This window comes from Cynara cardunculus (assembly GCF_001531365.2).
Source record: "Cynara cardunculus var. scolymus isolate 2C chromosome LG 11, CcrdV1, whole genome shotgun sequence".
NCBI lineage: Eukaryota > Viridiplantae > Streptophyta > Magnoliopsida > Asterales > Asteraceae > Cynara > Cynara cardunculus.
In genome coordinates this window covers 362,507-382,697 of record NC_037538.1, presented here as the reverse complement: position 1 = coordinate 382,697, position 20,191 = coordinate 362,507, and the positions used below count along the sequence as shown (strand labels likewise).

Genomic DNA, 20,191 nt, shown 5'->3' with positions numbered 1-20,191 from the left:
TGTTTATCTTAAAACTCAAATTTCTTGGTTCTTTGCTCTTGGTGTAAATCAAATACATTTGTAGAGTCGTTTAAATATGTTGGATTTTAAATATACTGGATTTTAAACTGTCATACAATTTTTTTCATCGATAGTCTGTAATTTGAACCATAACTCTTATTTATTCAAATTGTATTAATATGTAAAGACCAGGTGTAACCTATATCATCGTTAAATCTTATCTTATAAACCAGTAAAACTTCAAAATCGTTAAAATTCATGGCTCCCGCCGCATTGCGCGGGTACAGAACTAGTCGTACTATGATTCAAATCAATAACTTAACAATTGAGTTGGATTTTTATAAGATAATATCATATTGTAAGTTTGAAAAATAAAGTATAATATCGTATTAATTTTTTGAAAATATGTTATTATATATTTCTTGTAGTTAGTCCAAACAAATACAAAGCTACTTATATTTAAGTTATGTTCTATCATTATAATTTAATTCAACACCTTAATGATTGAGTCGACTTTTTATAATAATAATAATAATGTTATCATAAAAAATAATTTGAAATTATAATATTATAATTAACAAGAACTAAAAGTATAATACTATGATAAAAATTTTAAAAATGCATTATTATTTCTTAAAAAATAATGACTTATATATTTAAAGTGTTCCACGACACCAACTAATAACAAAAGAAATTATGCGTGTTTAAATTGAACAAAATAGTAAAATAAAATTAAAAATGTTTCTCAAATTAAGATTTCATTATCGTTTTCGTTTATAAATATAACTTATGTTGTCCTATATATGGTATTCTTGATCTGTTATTTGTCCACCAACCTCTTCTTCATGAAGCACCAATCTTTTGCATATATATTTGGGGTGACATTCATGCATCTTTCAAATAATTATTTGCAGCATTTCAAATGAGTAATCATATTAGATTTTGTTATTTCAGTTGTACTAGATACGCATACAAATTCAAAAACCTTTATCAAACATAAGAGTTTCGTTTTTGTTTTTATAATTAAAATGTTTATGTGTTTATTTTATTGTACATCAATCATATTAAAGGATAAAAAAGATGGAAATAATTTAATTTGTTCTATCAATATTTTAACCATTTTGATAAGGGAAAAAGGTATGTTAAGTGATTCAATGAATAATGCAAGTAAAATATTGCTAAAGCATGTATATTGTGGTGGTATTGATGAATTAGAATATAAAATTGAAAGAAGGGAGATATGTACGGAATCACTATGGAAATAACAAAGGTTATTTTATCCATACATATCCCTTCTTATGCGTTTTATATTTCATTTTTCATTTTTTTTATGTTTATTTTTTTACGTTAGATTATTTTGTTTTTCTATTCTGTTTTACCCTTTTAATATTTATTGTTTGAGCAAAATACATATGGTTTGCTGATAATTTATATTTTTGGCTATTTATTATTGGACATATGATTTCCATCCACATGATTTATACTTTTATTGTTGTTTCATCTTTATAATTTACAATTTATTATTGTTTTTGTCCATGTGATTTACAATTCTTCATTGTTTTCATCTCTCATACTTAAAGATAAAGTTAACCTTAAGAACAAAAATAACAATAAATTATAAACTGTAAAGATTATAATTTTCAAAACTATAGGTACAAAAATCACATTTTTTCACAAACCACGTGGACTAAAAACTAAAAAAGTACTTTACTTTTATTGTTTATTTTTTTCCCTTTCATTTTACATGCTTTTATACAGTTTTAAATACAGCGTGGGAGAAGACCTTGAAGGAGACCAGGTGGAAACACCCCAACGTAGGGGTGAGCATAGACGGGTACCCGCTTTTTTTATAGGAACCGGAACCGGAACCGGTGTTTCTTGAAATATTGGAACCGGAACCGGTTAGAGTGGTTCTTGAATTTTTGGAACCGGAACCGCCGGGAACCGGTTCCGGTTCCGAGTACCCGCTTCCTAAAATACTTTTCTATCATGTATTTTTTTGTTTCAATATCAATATTGCATAATTTAAATTTTATACTATTTAGTTTTGGGTGTGCAAAAATGGCACCACCCGTGGTTCACTTTTGAGATTGCACCATTCCCTTTACTGAGTCCTGTGGCAACTATGGGTTTAGGGGAAATAAGAGGAACCACATGAAGATTGAAACCAAGCTTGGTCATGCAGTAAATCAATTCGAAAGACCTAAATTCATTTTGGGTGCAATTAGATGCCACATTTGATCATTACCATAAAGCCCTACCTCATTAATTTATTTATCTTAGTTTGTTACTGAAATTGTTATTTGTGCGCACAGCTTCTTCATTGAAAATTTTTAAGTACTACTTTACCAAGACTGTAGTAATTCATAGGCATGACGATTGTACTTTTAGAATCCCACATGTTACAACTAGTTGGTGACCTCAAAAACACCTTCAGCAAAACTCAGTTAAACACCAAGATTCTTTGTACATTAAGAACAAGTTAGCTTCACAAAACAAATAACAGGATCCACAATATGAATCTTGGTTCTATCCTTCTGGAGATGAGATCTTCCTAACCAAGCAATCATCATAGGTCACTTAAACAAATGATTTAAAAGTCATGAAACTTCCTAACCAGGCAATCATTATATATATAAAACTATCCCATATTTGCAAGAAATGAAATATAAAATTACCCCAGATTTGGAAAAAATATAATGTTAACTAGATTTAGAAAAAAAATATAATGTAAAGTGTGTTAAATTACCTGATTAGTGTATGAAGACCGGCGTAACTTCTTCGGGTACCGACGTGCTTTCGATGGAGGGAAGGAGGGGAGAATCAGAGATATCGTATGTAACCCGGGACAACTCGTAACTCGTATGGAATCGGACAGGTCGGCGACCGGTTCTTCGTGTATGGCGAGTGGCAACCGGCGTTCTTCGTGTAGGGGAGAATCTGATGAAGAAATGAAGAGTGAAGATGTTGAATTGTTGATTGTCAATGAGTCATCTGATGAAGAAATGGAGAGTGAAGAAGTCAAGAAGATGAATGGAGTTTAGTAGTTTACATTGACGGCGATAAGAATAAGAAGTAAACCTAATTTCATAAAAAAATATCAAAAATAATAATTAATTTTTTATTGAAAATTACCGGGTACCCGCCGGTTTCGGTTCTGGGTACCCGCCGGTTCCGGGTACCCGGTCCCGGCGGTTAACGGTTCCGAAAAATTGAGAACCGGAACCGGAACCGTTCTCAATCGGTTCCCTATTTTAGGAACCGGAATCGGAACCACTCATATCGGTTCCGGTTCTAGAACCGACGGTTCCAAGGCGGTTCTGGTTCCGCAAGCGGGTACCCGGTTCCGCTGCTCACCCCTACCCCAACGCACCATGGGGATAACAAAGGTTGTAGCGTCGAAAGTAGGTGCAGGAGCAGGGCATCTGCAGCGGAGAAGGAGATGGCTGAGAAAACCATCATCATCACCACCATTATTGCGAAAATCTTCATCATCTTCATTGTCTCCATGAATGAGCTCTGCGAGTGCAGAGAATGGGGAACAGAAGGGAAGTTTTGGTAGCTAGGTTCTCCTGTTTGAAAGAGGAGTTGGAAGAAAGGTGGAAAGAAAGACGTTGGGCATTGGGGGGGGGGGTTTAGAAATGTGAAGGGGCAGATTTGGAATAAAGGTTTAAATAGTGGCTGAGTCCATAGGACTCCATTATTTTGGCGGACCGGTTAAGCCATCAGCTGACCGAATAAGCCATAAACGAACAACAATATATGGCTGACTGAATAAACCATACAGACTTAATAGTCCATTAAACCATTACCGAACAACCTCTTAGACTTTTTTGATCTTTTTTGACTTACCATTTTGTATTGTATACTTTTTATTATATTAATCAATACATATTAATTATAATAATAATAATTATTATTGTTATCTGGAATTTATATAATCAAAAAAAATTCCTTGATACATTAAAAATAAGACCAATACTATTATTATTTTACTAAACTTGTACTATTTTTTAAAATTAGTGATTATTTAATATTTTATAATATAAAAGACGCTATTACATAGGGATTTGGGAGTAATATTATAATATTGTTAATTATTTAAGTCAATATATTTATGAGTATAATTACAATTTATATGTTATTTATACATATTTTAATCAATATTAATATCGGTAGTTTATGTACTTGTATTGGGAAATCCTAGAGATTTCAATTATGGCATAGTTGTTGGCATTTGATACTTTCATGTAAATATTATTTTTGTGTAACAATTACACATAATGCTCCCAATTGTAATTACCACCTACATTCTTTGAGTGAGTGATGATGGTTGTAGATTTGTGTCTGAAACGATAAGTACATCGCTTTGAAGGGACTGGTTTATGATATCATGTTTAGTTTAAAAAATATTAGATATTGTGTTCATTTTGAATGTTGGACTTTGTGCTATGCAGATGATTCAGCAAAGTACAAGTCTTTTATGCTTTCAACAATAAAGACCTATTCTGGAGGGCCACGTCTACTTTTAGATAGGCTTTGATTTCTTCTTTGTTTATTCCTATTTTTTAGCCTTTTTATTTGTAGCTTTCTCTCTCTGTTTTGGCTATAAAAGCCTGTAGTTGCTGCTGATTCGAATAAGAGAAAATATTGTTGGCTTCTCTATAAGTTCGTTGTGTTCATATTTGTTTCCTGTTTAAGTAATACTACTCTTCANTTTGTTTATTCCTATTTTTTAGCCTTTTTATTTGTAGCTTTCTCTCTCTGTTTTGGCTATAAAAGCCTGTAGTTGCTGCTGATTCGAATAAGAGAAAATATTGTTGGCTTCTCTATAAGTTCGTTGTGTTCATATTTGTTTCCTGTTTAAGTAATACTACTCTTCATTGAATATGTAGATAAGACCATTACAATGGTTTAATTTGTAGGAAAACATGTATCTTTTTTATTGTATTTAGTTAATATATTGTTATGTGTATCAATAAGATAAAAATATAAAATAAAAATGCAAAATGAGGGGATGTAAAACTAATATGTTAAATAATTATAAGAATATAAAGTGCAAGTAAAAAACTAATGAAGTTTAATAAATTAATGAACTTAAAAATAATGACATACTTTAAAAAAAATACATTTTTAATGTATTTTAGTTAATATATAATTATAGTTAAAAACAATAAATATCTAAATATAAAGATAATGACCTCTGAATGGTTGGATTGGATGAGATGTTTTGGAATAGAAGCAAGGAACATATTTATTATACCAGTAAAAAAGGGGGGAAATGTGAATCTTCAATTCTCATACCATATAGAAGTAAGAATGTGATTGAGTGAAAAAACTTAATTATATTATTACTAATAGGTGTGTATATATATATCGAGAGAATTATAACATACAATTATAAATCGTAATCTACAAAACTAAAACGTAATTCAGAATCATATAATCATGAGTGAATATTTAATTAATATAAAATTGATTATGAATATCTTTTATCACTAAAATAAAAAAAAGATGATAAACAAATTAGCTAAAGGAATAAAATGTGAAATAATAATAATAATAATAATAATAATAATAATAATAATAATAATAATAATGGAAATGCAGTTGGATAGGATGAGAAGGCAAAGGCAAAGCAGCCACACAATTCTCCGACTCACGTCTCACCTCTCACCTCTCGTTGCTCTTACACGTCATTTTATTCGGATAGTTGTACGTTATTAGCTGATCCCCCCCCAACTGAAACTCTGAAGTTTGATATCACAATGCAGCCCGTTTGCTCTACCATTCCCAACTCTTATTCTAATTCCCAGGTTTGATTTATGATTCTTCTTCTCAATTCATCTTATCAGTCACTTTTTTTTTGATTCTTTTCTTGGTCTTTCTGTTTGAATTTGTTTTAGTCTATGGATATGAAATTGTGAATCTACTATTGCAGGTTTGTGTATATGGAGGAGGGTGCAGACACTTTTCCTTGCCTCACAAGGCATTCACAATTAAATACATCATGGCAAATGATGCTATTTCGAGGTTATCAAATAAACTTCATCCTCAAGGACTTCCCTTCAAGACCCAAGCAGCTACTTATTTTGTCCAAAGAGATGAGCAATTAAACTCCCTTAGATTGGCAGATCAATTCGTCGAAGAAACTAGGTCATTGCCAAGGCCTTTTTATCTCAGAAACACAGTTATTGCAACCAATCTTCCAAATGATCCCGCATCTGCATCTGATTCCCTCAAACCAGATCTATATTCAGAGTACCTTTCAAAAACAGATACAGAGGACGTTTTTGCTGGAATTAATGAATCCCTTAGTGCTCTGGTGTGTAACACAGACATTGCTATTACCAATACACTCAAAACAATCACATCTTCAGTAGACCTTGCTTCCAAGGGTGTTAATGATGCAATTGATATTTCTTTTAATAACCTGAAGCTCTCTTTTAGTACTACATTGTCAGGGTTATCCAATAACTCTAAGGGAGTCTCAAGTAAAGCAGCGGTTATAGCTGTTGATGGGTTAAGACATGCCATCATTTCAGTTGAGGAGTTGCTAACACTGTGGACTACTTTTGTGGTCTATGTTTATGCATCCGCCAAGGATATGCTCCCTCCAGAGCTCCACAATGTACTAAATTCTTCAGAAGAGAGGGTATTTAATGTCTTGAGGCCTTTTGGGGCAGCTTTTCAACAGGTATCACCAATGTATGTTTGTGCATTTATTCAATCTTTGGTTAGCAATCCCTAATCCCAATGTATTGTAAGCAGGTTTATACTGTCTTAGAGGGATTTGAGACAAGTCTTGGCATAAATCCCAGCGATCCCGTTGTCCCTTTTGTACTTTTTCTTGGAACATCAACTATTTTATGGTATGAAAGTCCTTCCTTTTATCTTTCTCAACAGTACTTTGAAACTGGGTGATGCTCTGATGGAAGCTTACGTATTCTCAGATCCGTACAGGATTTCTTACTGGATATTGACCTATGCTGGATATGCCGGGGACCTGTCCCCAAAGTTAACTTTGGAGCTACTGAATGGGAAAGAAAGTGTTGCCCTAATTGATGTCCGGCCTGAGGCAAGAGACTGTAAATTTTTCTAGCCTTTTCTTTCTAGATGTTTTTCTATTAAAAGTTATCATCTCTATAAGTTTGGCTCAAATATCCTATCGGGATATGTTACCCATGTGAAGGATTTCAGAGAAAGAGATGGAATTCCTGATCTCCGAAGGACAGCTCGATTTCGATATGCTAGTGTGGCATTTCCTGAGGTTGGTCAATGCTATCGGTTACTGGCTCCATTATCATTGAAGCACTTGGAGTTTTTGTTTGTCGTGTTTCCATATCATATTTCGTTTTGCCATTAATATGCATTATCATTTTTCCCAACTCCATTTAACATTTCGTTGATGTGGAACTTCAGGTTGATGCGAATGTAAAAAAGTTACTGAAGGGTGGGAAAGATCTTGATGATGCCTTGATTGCCGCTGTCATTCGGAGCTTAAAAGTTGTTCGAGTATGTAACATTACCTGTTTTTTATTCCTTTACTTTTTTTAATTGTTATCGCCATCTTTTTGTTTCTTCCTTCCTTGGCTGTGTGGGAGTTAGGTACAAGCTAATTGGAGTTCGGATTCAAATTTCATGTGCTTTCTCAATTGGAGTTCGGATTCAAATTTCATGTGCTTTCTCCTAGGGCCAGCAGTATTTTGCATAGAACATGTGGAAATAGGTTCCTTGTTCTATTACAAAATACAAACCTCTTCATTAGAATACTCTCAATGCTTTTTGTATGTTCTACTAAGATGTGACGACAATTAAACGGTCACTCATAAGCACCAATAAACATACCATGTGAAATAGTTTTGATGGCAAGTCATGCCCTTTAGATTGATGAAATAATTCCTGTTATTAGACTTGATGTGGACGATTGTCTATCTTGTATATGAAGCTGACATGGAAGTACATTCTAATTGTATGAGTTTAGAGAAACAATGTTTAGTTTTAGAAAGTTGCGACTGAGTAGTGCTTGTCGGATTGAGAGACAATGTCTAAGAATAACTTCAATTTTTGGATAACCGAAGATTAACTTGTTTACTCTATCTATAGGAAGGGTCCAAGGTTATAGTAATGGATGTTGATGGCAGTCGCTCTAAGGGAATCGCAAGATCACTGAGGAAAGTTGGTATTAAGGCAAGTATTTATAATATTGTCATTGTGTTACATATGGAACAGGATACTGAAATCTTGTAAGGGTTGAAGTTGATGGATGAAATTGTGATAGATTTATGTTAACATACTCGTGCCATCATGATACCCCTCTAATTGTTGATGGCATATTTATGCTTTATGACAACCTTCAAGTTACCAGTATTTTACAGAAGGTCGCACATCAGTGCAAACAAAGAGCTACATTCAGGCATGGTCAATTACACTCGTTAATAAATTGAGTTTCTGAAAGCAATGGCCATTCTCATGGTAGTTTACGGAAGCTTCACTTAAAGCGGTACTTGACAATTTTACATACTGGCTCTCAAGATCATGTGTTTGAGACAACCGCAACTGTCGTAAATATCTAAATTAGATCCCATTTTCAGCATTGATTATATGACTGGGATTGTGATCTTCATTGCACTTCACTTAAAAATATTCACATTTGTGCTTTCAATATTGCCAACTGTGAATGCATCGGTTAGGTTGAATAATAATTATTTGAAGCTGTTTACACTATTCATTTTGCAGTTTTACTAACACTAGTAGGGTCACTTGCATGACATTCTTTTCAGTGATTTAAATACGGTGTCTAATAATCAATACTAATAAAGAGTTCACTTTTGGAAAGGGCAGAGACCATACTTGCTCCAAGGTGGCTTCCGCTCTTGGGTTCTAGAGGGTTTGCGTATTAAAGAGCCAAAGCCTGAGACAACACTTACCATACTCAATGAGGTATTTTGTCTTTTCTCTGGTCATACATGAAGTTTGAAGCTCCTATTCACGATATACATGGCTTATGTTGTTTTCTTCATTTATCATTATCAAATCCTTAGGTGTCTTCATACCAAATTCTTTGTTTTTTATATCATACTAAGACGTCAAGAGATAATTATAACAAAGACATTAGTGTGCCACAAACATTTAAGGACCATTTAGACTATTATTGCTTCAGCATGCCATGTGACTCGACTAGTTCTTGAATATATGTGATTAGGGAAATGGCTTAAATATATCATAGGCATCACGGTTTGCAAATATAAACTAGTCTGAATTGCTCAATATTTGTTAATCCAAGTTTGCTTAACGACAGGAAGCTGAGGCTATTCTAGAGGGTACCACTCCCCTGCAAGTTATCGGGTATGGCGTGGTAAGACTATTTTAAACTTTGATGGTTATGTTTATTCGATATGTAGATGATCCACTTGTTTTTAGAGTAGGAAATATGCTTGACCTCTATATCTTACTGTTCAATTGAAACACATCATGTGTGGAGTTTGTTAAAATAATTATGAATTTAAAATACTCGTTAGAGTCCAAACATTCATCTAAAAGAGGCATAATCATCATAACGTAAACTTTCTATGTTATTCCAAAGGCACGTGGAGAGATGATACCTATAATCTGTCACTTTTCATATCATGGAAATGGCAGCACTTCTGGTCTAATTCATGTGATTGCTTTGTCTACAGGGTTTTCTGGCAGCTACTTATTCGTTGTTAGGTTTGTATCTTTTCCACATCCTGCATTTAATAATAGAGGTAGGAGATATAAGAACACCTTGCCACGAATGGACACAAGTTCAGTGGAAGTTAAAACAAATAATTTCTAAATCTTTCTGTGAAGGCATTCATCAGACTAGATATATGTTAAAAAAGAACTTACTGATTCTTTCATTCGACGTGCTTGTCCCTTTTCTCCCTTTTGTTATTCCCTTCTAAAATGTTTTCAAGGCTGATAGACCTGCATTGTTAGTGATTATATAACAACCTAGTCACATATCTACTTTTTTTTTACCAGAATGGGAGAAGACATTGCAACTAATTGCTGTTATTGGTCTTGGTCAGGTACTTTTTCCTTATATTACTGTTCAGGACAAAAATAAACTTATTTTGTCCTAAGGAAAGGACAAAGCTTCTCATCGAAGTTCAACTCAAAATCACCCTTCATTTTATTCTTTTAGGTTCTTGGAGCAACAAAGAGAGAGAGAGAGAGAGAGAGAGAGAGAGAGAGAGAGATACACACACTCTGAGAGTAATATTAGCAAATATGCTAAAACTGCAGCACTGACCATTAACGACATAATTTTGCAACACCAGATGAACATGATAAGTTCCAAATATCAGATGCTAAGTTTAACTCATAATTACATTTAGAGATAGAAAGAATACATCTCATGCCAAGTAAAAGCCTTCAACAAGCTTATTAATAGGAATTTGAGCTAGGATTTTGTAGTGTATTTTATATTATGATGGATGCTTTCCTAATTAAAGATTATACAACACCTCACACTTGTACAATATTTTGGACCTTAAAATTTAATGGTCTTTAACGTTATAAGTTGATGTATGAAACTTAGGAGTGAAAAGGAACATATGCCATTATTAGATCTCATTTTAGCTACAACAGGGACCGATGATGTGTATAAGATTGCAATGGGGACAGATGATGTGTATAGGACCGCAGAAGTTGTTAAACTGTTTGGTGGACTGATGACCATCTCTTTTTAGTTAGTTTAGCTGTTCAAAACCTTCCGGTATGCATTTATTTATTTTTTGTTTTTTTTTTGGTTTTTTGTTCTTGTTACCTTTTCGTTTATCCTTCCTTGCTTTACAAGTAAAGCTTACTATTTATTTTCACATAATCGTTTTCTCAAAACCTTTTTACAAGTTGGGGTTTTCATGGAAATAAGCTCTTTACTCCTCGGGGTGGAGTAAGATCTGCGTACATCATACCCAACCCAGACCCTACTTAATGTGGGTATTACTGGGTTTGTTTGGTTTGGTTTGGGTTGGGTTGGTTCATTTTAGCCACAATATGATTACACATATGTAGGATTACATTTCACTGAAAGCTGTTAAGAATCTCTCACCTTAGTATTCTTATATATTATAACTAACATTGCACATAAAGATGTCACTCTTCGTTGTTCATCCATGCTTATGAAATCCATAGATTATAGGGAACTGTGTTATTAACTTTTTTCATGTAAGATTGGCTTTTCTGCATAGAAATGATACTCCCTTCATCCCAGAAATTGGTTTACCTTTTATTTTAGATATTCAACCCCATGCACTTTTCAAAATTGGTTTAGAATTTTCTTCTTTTATATTGGCCGGCATGTTTCTATTTTAAGACTACTTATGTAATTAATATTTCTTTGACATAAATAAAACATTTTCCTATCGATTTTGAAGTTCACAAATAACTCATTTGGTGCTCAAAAGTCGAATACTATTTTTTTTGTTGGGATGTAGTGCTATGTTGTGGTACTGGTAGGCAATTTATGTAAAATACTGTTTTTCAGTTTCTTTGACATCAATTTCAATTGAACCATTTCTTTTCATCAACACCAGACTATATATCGACGAGTTGCTTCTTACAAGGACTCCAAAGATTTCAACAGAGATGTGAGGTAACTCTAGATTCCTATGCTAATTATAAATTTACGAGTAGATTACATTTTTAGTCGTTGTGGTTTGTTGAAGATTTCTATTTTCGTCCTTATGACTTTGAAATTACGATTTTTATCCCTATGGTTTATAATTCATTAATTTTTTCGTCCTTATGATTTAAAATTTATTGCTTTTTTCGTCCCTGTGGTTTAAAATTCATTCCTATTTTAGTCCTTTATACTCAAAAGTAGTGTTTTGGCATCAGGGTCGAAAATAGAAATAAATTGCAAACCATAGAGACGAAAACCGAAATTTCAAAACTACAGGGACAAAATCCCTAATCTTTAACAAAACTAAAGGAACAAAAACGTAATTTACTCTAAATTTAAACTCGATCAAGACAAGTTTTTTTTGCTCTCTGCATTATTTAGCATTTTACATTCCCTAAGGTATTATAATTCTTTTATCTACACTTAATAATGATGAAACATTGATCCCTTGAAGACAACTTCTTGGCCCTGTTAAGCTGGGAGGTGAGGCAATTGCGTGGGCTGCTGGGAAGTTGGAAACCAATCGCAATGGTTTACCGACTTCACCTTCCTCAGTAAATATCCAGAACAGGGTATTGCAAGCTGCTGCGAAACACGAATCTCAGCCACCTGAGAGCGAAGAACCACAAGATACATTATCCCGTTCAACAACTCAGAACCCAGATCTCTCTGAAGCATAGATGCTATGATTTTCATCCAAATTATAAGCGCTCTAAAGTTTGACTGAATTATATGGTGGGTAATTGGTGTCTTGAGAAAAGCAGGTTCCTAAAGTTAGTTGTTGTAATACGACTATATATACTGCACAATCATTGATATATATATATATATATATTATATGTATATATAGCAACATAATGTGGGAGATTTTAGTTTCCTTGTACCAACTAGTTAGTTCTATGAGTCGGTGAAAGGGCCATTTATGAGCCAATTATATGTGCATGTTATAGTTCCATGATGTGGAAGATTTCTGTTTCCATATGAAATTCTGAGCCGGTTTAAAACTAGCACTTGGCAAGTAGAGTCAATATGGGCTACTCGTACTGTTTGTTTGTTACTTATGTTTGACAATTAAGCAAAGTTTTTTTAGAAATAAAATGATATAGTTTGTTATTTTTGTTTGACATGTAGATCATAATAATATATTGTTTATAGGATTTTTAAAAGAAAACTTACTAGTTCTTCTCAAGACTTGTTGGTTTTGTTTATCGAAAAGAGAAATTAATGTAAAGATTATTTTGAGATAAATTGTACAAGACTTCAAAATCACAACATGTATGAATATTTCGTTTTTTTTTTCTTTTGAGTTTTGATGTGTAAAATTTTTGGATTGTGTGTCTCTTGTTCTTTTTAAAACATTATAACAAATCTTATTACATGGAAACAAATTTGACTCATGTGATAAAATAGTATAAGAGATCAGATTCTCTTCCCCAATTTCTTTTTTCATTATCGGTTATCTTAATGGATAAAATAGCTGTTCATTTGAAATAAATAGGGTAACAAAATCACTGATTCATATCATACCCTATTTTGTCGCTACTTGTTGGCTGTTGCATTAAAAAAGGGTTGTATTTGCAGGAAACTAGAAAGGGCCCAATGCGAGTTAAATTGGGTTTCGCTAGAACGGCCCAATCATACACCACCGCACCCATCTCCCTTTGGATCTTTTCCCTGTGCTGTGCTGCAGTGCCTGTGCTTGCTTCTTTACCTTCCTCCCGTCGTGGCCGCCAGCAGAGAGTCTATCATTAAGGTATGTTTTCCCATAACTACGATTATCAGCTTCTCTTACTTTTTGTGTTTGTTAATCTGTCGGAAGGGGTTGCCTGTGCTTTTGTACATCTGGAAATTTTCCGATGCAAATGTGAAATAGTTTCTTAACAAACAGATGGAAGCTCGAATCTAACAGTTTATTGTTGGAAACCCTGGATATATTCTCAACCATCAGTCTCGTTGTCAAAATTCCATTTTCTCTCGACTTTTAAAACCGACGATATTTTCCGTTTTTCATCGATCTGCTTTTTTTCAAACATCAGCTTCTCCCTGGAACACGTGTTTATCTTTCTATCTTTTCATCATATTATTCCAAGTTTCCAACGGGGATTTCTGCTATTAAGTTGATTTTTTCTTAACAATAGGTTTTCCTTAACTTGAAAATTGTTAATTTGGGTTGTGGGAGTGTGCTGTAGTAAAATTCTTGGCTTGTTAAGGGAAAAACAATGATTGGTCAAGTTCTGCCTACGCTGTGAATCCTTACTGTACCAAAATACTGTTAGAAAAGTGGGCATAAGCTCCTACTTCTGGTTTTGATCATACAAATTGATTTTCAATTCACACAACAATCATAACCCTGATTCCAGCAGTTGATATAGTATCACTTTTTTACCCACTGCAAACGATTGCTTTCCAGCCTAACCTCTTCTTGATTCCTAATTGCTATAAAGACAACCATCTTATTCCTACTCCCAGTTGCTTCACCACTGCTTATCATCTACCAACATCCCAAGGATACAGTATTACCACATCTAAATTGATAATATGTGCCTTGATCTCACCTATTATGACCAAAGGGGGGGGGGGTATGTGGCAGGAGGAAGATTGTTTAGGACAATATATGGGTGACTGCAATAGTGTGATTTATAACCATATCTAAATTGTTGGAGAGTGAAGATCTGAATAGATCAATTGCGTGAGGAAGAGTATTGTCGTAGAATTGCTAGTGGGAAATGGGGATTTTAATTAGAAATAGTAAGATGACAGTTAATTCTTACACTCTTTTCATAGTATTGAGGAGATCTCTTATTAAATTTGTACATTCTATATCGATATATCACATGCAGCATCAATAGTTCTTGTTTGGCTAAATCCAGCACCACTTTGGGTTTTGCTGTGCTTATACGAACCATGCCCCTTTGTAGATGGATTCTCAGGATGTGTTTTAGGTAATTGTCACATAGCACCATTTCACCCTGATAAACCATTCTCCCCATATCTATGATCTATGTGTAATATTTGATGCTCCATGTTGGAATATTCATCTAAATAGCTTGGAAGTTCATGGTTAAGCATATGGTAGCTTCATTCTTTTAGAGTCATTTAGTGTTCAGTTTTCTTCATTGTAAGTCAGTTTGATGATCATATCTTGAGTTCTTTTTCCCAGGAAGAAAGGCAGTAAACGTGTTATCTATCATCAAACTAGTGAAAATGCAAGCAGGTGAAGGTACCCCGTCTGTTATGGGGTCACGACCAATGGAATCATCTATCATTCCATATAGTGGTCACCAGAATATGAGTAAACAAAGAACATCAAGTTTATTGTCACCAATCATGTTGCTGACTGGTCATCAGAGTGCGGTGTATACCATGAAGTTCAATCCAGCAGGAACAATGATTGCTTCTGGGTCTCATGACAGAGAAATATTTGTTTGGCACGTAAGTGGTGAATGCAAGAACTTCATGGTTCTGAAAGGGCACAAGAATGCTGTGTTGGATCTGGAGTGGACTAGTGATGGGTCACAGATAATCTCAGCCAGTCCAGACAAGACACTGAGGGCATGGGATGTAGAGACAGGGAAGCAGATAAAGAAGATGGCAGAACACTCGTCTTTTGTAAACTCATGCTGTCCTTCTCGGAGGGGTCCTCCTCTTGTTGTGAGTGGATCAGATGATGGGACTGCTAAGCTGTGGGATATGCGTCAAAGGGGTGCTATCCARACGTTTCCAGATAAATATCWGGTCAYARCTGTTGGCTTTTCTGATGCTTCAGACAAGATATACAGTGGTGGAATTGACAATGATGTCAAAGTGTGGGATCTTAGGAGAAATGAGGTTACCATGACTCTTCAAGGTCATCAGAATATGATAACTGGTATGCAACTGAGCCCTGATGGGTCTTACCTCCTTACCAATGGGATGGACTGTACGCTTCGTATATGGGATATGCGTCCATATGCACCCCAGAATCGTTGTGTGAAGATAATGGAGGGACACCAGCATAATGTTGAGCAGAACCTGCTCAAGTGCGGGTGGTCACCTGATGGGAGCAAAGTTACTGCTGGTAGTTCTGATAGGATGGTATATATTTGGGATACTACTTCAAGACGCATATTGTATAAGCTTCCTGGGCACTCTGGATCAGTTAATGAATGTGTTTTCCATCCCTCTCAACCTATTATAGGATCTTGCAGCAGCGATAAACAGATATATCTTGGGGAGATCTGAAGTTTGTTTGTTATTCAATAACATATTGTATTATTATACTTGTCGGCAGAAATTAATCTAGATCTTTTGGATGTTTGTGAATGCTGCTTTGTTTTTGGTTTTTGAAGATTGGATCAACTATTGACAGTGTTAAATTCAGTTGCATATTATTGTTGCAAAGAAGAATCGTGGAAATCTTTAGACAAGCTTTCCATTGCTTAGTTTGATACTCCATCTGTCATAGTGCCCTATTATAAATGTGGTTGTCAATTTATTTATGTATTGCAAGGCAAGGCATATACATATATACACACACACATATGGTTGCGGTTGCGGTTGCAGTGAAAAATACTATATACCATCTAATCTAATCTACTCTTCAACTCAACACCAAGTTCAATCTTGTATATTAACTTATTCTAATCCAACACCATTTTAGTTTTTCTTTTTTGTATCGTTTTGGTGGTGAAGTGAATTTTAATTTCAAAATAGTGATTCAAGTTTGATGTTTAAGTAATTTTAATTTCATTTATTTGATTGGTGAAAAATAAAACAGAAACCTAAAATTTTTATACGTATAATAATAGAATTTAGAATATGAAAAATAACAGCTAGGTTGAAGATGATTAGGCTAATTAAAAATAACAGCTAGGTTGAAGATGATTAGGCTAATTAAAAGGGTAAAAATCGTTTTAATATGCTTTCGAGTTTCAACCAAAAAGTAATAGGAAGAAAAGGAAAAATAATAGCCGTTGCACAATTAAAATAAATAGCCGTTACAGATGAAACGGTCATCTTATATATATATATATATACCAGAAAAACATGGATCTATCCATTCACATCTCTCCTTGCTTTACTGTATTCATCTTGAGGTCGATCCTGAGAAAGAAGAGAAGAGAAGAGAAGAGAAGAGAAGATAAAAGAAATGGGTTTTTCCCACTACAAGACCCATAAATTGTTTCTGTTGTGCAATTACGTGTTGCTGGGTGCAGCCTCTAGTTGCATCTTCCTCACTCTCTCCCTCCGTTTGTTTCCATCGTTGGCAGGAAGTTCTCTCATCCTACTTCACATCATCACCATTGCAGGAGCCATTGCAGGCTGCAACGCTACCAAGTGGAAGTGGTATGCCGCTCACATGGTGGCCACTGTCTTGACTGCTATATTTCAGGGTTCTGTCTCTGTTCTGATATTCACCACCACTTCCAATTTTCTGGGGGCATTGAAATCGTATGTGAGGGAAGATGATGCAGCAGTGATCTTAAAAATGGCGGGTGGCCTCTGCATTCTTATGTTTTGCCTTGAATGGTTGGTTTTGACGCTTGCCTTCTTCTTGAGGTACAACGCATTTGTGGAAGGAGGATCTGTACAAACAAACTGTGGAAAAGTTGAAGATGAGGAAGACACAAAGAACTGGCCATGGCCCTTCCAAGTCTAATAGATTTCATTTCATGATGATTCTTTCTATTTAAATTAAATAGGTTGAGATTTTCAACTGTGTAATACAATCAAATCAATCAAGAGTTTTAATTTAATTTGCCTTGGTGGGGGGTTTTTGGGGGGGGGGGGTAATCACAATCACCTTGTTTTTGTATTTGGGTGGCCTGTGTAAAAAAATTAGATCTGCATCAGCCATCAGCATAACATAAACTTGCTTCTTGTTCATAAAAATCCCAGTTAGGAAGCTGTTGGGCTTTTTATAGATCCATCACGAAAAAGAAACACAAACTTCAAAACCAAAATTGTCACTTTCCAAACACAATAATTAATGCATTGGGTATCACAAATTTTGTATTGGATAATTCAAGAGAAATTCTACTCTAAAAGTCTATGAGAATCATAAGCAACGATGTTTTATATAAATGTATCAGTAAATCGCTGGTTGGAAGATTAAAAGATGTGTTGGGCTGTTTAGTTGATTCAAACCAATCTGCCTTCATTCCTAATAGGCAGATTAGTGATAACATTTAGTTGGCCCAAGAGTTGATGAGAGGCTATCATAGGCAAAGAGGTTCTAGAAGGCGTGCATTCAAAGTGGATATCCAGAAAGCCTAAGACACGACACTGTGAATTGGAATTTTCTGGAAACTATTCTGAATAATTTTGGATTCCATCCTTGTATGGTGGCTTGGATAATGAAATGGGTATCTCTTCGGGTTCGTACACTATTCGGGTGAATGGGGATCATCATGGTTTTTTTCCCGGTATGAGAGGTATCAGGCAAAGAGATCCCCTGTCTCCGTATCTCTTTACTTCGGTTATGGAAGTTCTGACTCTGATGGTTAGAAGGAGTATCCGGGAGAGTGATGATTTCAAGTACCATCCTAAGTGTGAAAAATTGAGACTTACTCATTTATGTTTTGCGGATTATTAATGTTTTGCCATGGTGACGTTGCTTCGGTGATGGTTTTAAAAAATGCTTTGCTGGAATTTGGAAGAGTCTCAGGTTTGTTGCCTAGTATGGAGAAGAGTACGGCTTTATTTGGGGAATATTGTGGGTATTAATAGAGAGGAAATCTTAAAAGTTCTACCTTTTAAACTGGGTGCCCTCCCTGTCAAGTATTTAGGGGTCCCTCTTCTCTCTATGAAGCTATATCATAAGGATTCTTTGGGGCTTATAGATAAAATCAGAGCTAGGATAAAGGATTGGAAAAATAAATGGCTATCTTTTGCTGGACGCCTTCAACTTATCAATTCTGTGTTGTCTTCCAAAAGCGTCTACTGGGCTTCTATGTTCTTATTGCCAGTTTCGGTCATAAAGGAGATTGAAAAGATGATCAGAGGTTTTCTTTGGAGTGGTGGGGACCTGGTTAGGGGAAAAGCTAAAGTTAAATGGAAAGTTGTTTGCCTCCCAAGAAATCAAGGTGGATTGGGTGTAAAGGATTTAAGAAATTGGAACAAAGCTTTACTTGCTAAACAAATTTGGAAAGTGATTGAAGCGGGAGACTCTCTATGGGTGAAGTGGATACATGAGTATCGGTTAAAAGGCAGAAATTTTTGGGATGTTGGTGAAGTTCATGATGCGTCCTGATTTTGGAGGAAGGCTATTCAAATTAGAAACTGCTTTAGAGAGCATGTCTTACACCAGCTGGGGATGGTAGAGACACTTCTCTTTGGTTTGACTTCTAGCATCCAGTTGACCCTCTATGCAACTTAATTCCCAAAAGAGAAATTTATTCTGCAAGGATGGGTCTGAATATGAAAGTCAGGGATGTTCTCATTAATGGATTGTGGTCTTGGCCGATGGAAATATGGAACAAGTATGGAGAAATATTACAGCTATATTTACCACCTCTTATTGATGGTACCAGGGACAAAGTTAGATGGAGATGTAAGAATGGCACTCCTTTAGACTTCAGTGTTGCCAATGTGTGGAGAGACATTAGATTTGAGGAGAATGGGGTGAAATAGGCTAAATTGGTTTGGTTCTCTCAAGGTATCCCTAGGCATGCATTTATACTTTGGCTTGCCTTTAGGAACAGCGTAAGAACTAAAGACAGACTTGGGAAGTGGTCTATGAATTTGGATCCTCATTGTGTTCTATGTGAAAATGGGATGGAGTCTCATGATCACATATTTATAGCCTGTAAATATGTTCAAGATGTTTGGAGTACTCTGGGAGACCTCGGGGGTACTGGTGATCTAAAGAACGTCATGAGAGGTAACGGTTTGAGTTGGGATAATTTTGTGGGGTTAATGAGCAATATTCCAGTTAGTAATTCTATTTGGAGTATTTTTCAAAGAATGATTTTGGCTGCTGTGATATATTTTATATGGCAGGAGCGAAATTTTAGAATACACTATGGTGATGAGAGGTCTGCAGGTGCTTTAGCCAAACAGATATTTGAGATTGTGAAGTTAAGATTATTGGGCCTGAAGATAAAGAACAATGCTTAAACTAGAAGGGCTGCGGGTATGTGGGGTCTAAAGATGGGTGAAGATGAGTTTGTCAATGATGGGAATGATGATTGATATTTTACAATTTCTTTGGAGTCTGTGCCTACTCGTTCTGGGTAATCTGAGAAATGGTTTGGAGAATGGTTGGTGGAATAATGGCATCTACTCAGAGAAAACTGATCTGGGTGGAGAATGGTTAGAGAAAATTCATCTTTTGGCTTATGAGAATCCTTGGGTATGGGTCTTTGGGGAGGGGCTTGGGAAACACTGTCGGCTATATTGGGAATTTACGGGGTGGACTGGGAAAAAATTATTATTTTCTACTAACCTTTTTATATGCAGGTACTATATCTTTCTGTGTTGGACCTATTGGGGTTTGGTTTTGGATACTGGGATGAAGTAATAAGGGGATGGAGGGTAGAGGAGTTAAGTTGTGTCTTG

At 35.1% G+C, this 20,191-nt stretch overlaps 3 protein-coding genes across 3 annotated transcripts; all 3 read left to right on the top strand.

Annotated features, from left to right (window-relative positions):
- Window positions 1-5,724: 5,724 nt before the first annotated feature.
- LOC112522077 lies at window positions 5,725-12,660 on the top strand. Its single transcript, XM_025131147.1, has 13 exons — window positions 5,725-5,816; window positions 5,942-6,697; window positions 6,772-6,872; window positions 6,964-7,078; window positions 7,193-7,270; window positions 7,423-7,515; window positions 8,107-8,190; window positions 8,845-8,943; window positions 9,302-9,358; window positions 9,681-9,711; window positions 10,009-10,055; window positions 11,565-11,623; window positions 12,108-12,660. The coding sequence occupies exons 1-13, from the start codon at window positions 5,769-5,771 to the stop codon at window positions 12,331-12,333; spliced, it is 1,794 nt and encodes a 597-aa protein (XP_024986915.1). The 5' UTR covers window positions 5,725-5,768; the 3' UTR covers window positions 12,334-12,660.
- Window positions 12,661-13,246: 586 nt separating this feature from the next.
- Window positions 13,247-16,036, top strand: LOC112521076 (U5 small nuclear ribonucleoprotein 40 kDa protein). Its single transcript, XM_025129720.1, has 2 exons — window positions 13,247-13,406; window positions 14,814-16,036. The coding sequence occupies exon 2, from the start codon at window positions 14,858-14,860 to the stop codon at window positions 15,872-15,874; it is 1,017 nt and encodes a 338-aa protein (XP_024985488.1). The 5' UTR covers window positions 13,247-13,406; window positions 14,814-14,857; the 3' UTR covers window positions 15,875-16,036.
- A 697-nt stretch (window positions 16,037-16,733) lies between these two features.
- Window positions 16,734-17,384, top strand: LOC112521881. The gene has a single exon (XM_025130875.1). It carries the CDS (start codon window positions 16,782-16,784, stop codon window positions 17,289-17,291), a length of 510 nt encoding a protein of 169 aa, XP_024986643.1. The 5' UTR covers window positions 16,734-16,781; the 3' UTR covers window positions 17,292-17,384.
- Window positions 17,385-20,191: the final 2,807 nt, after the last annotated feature.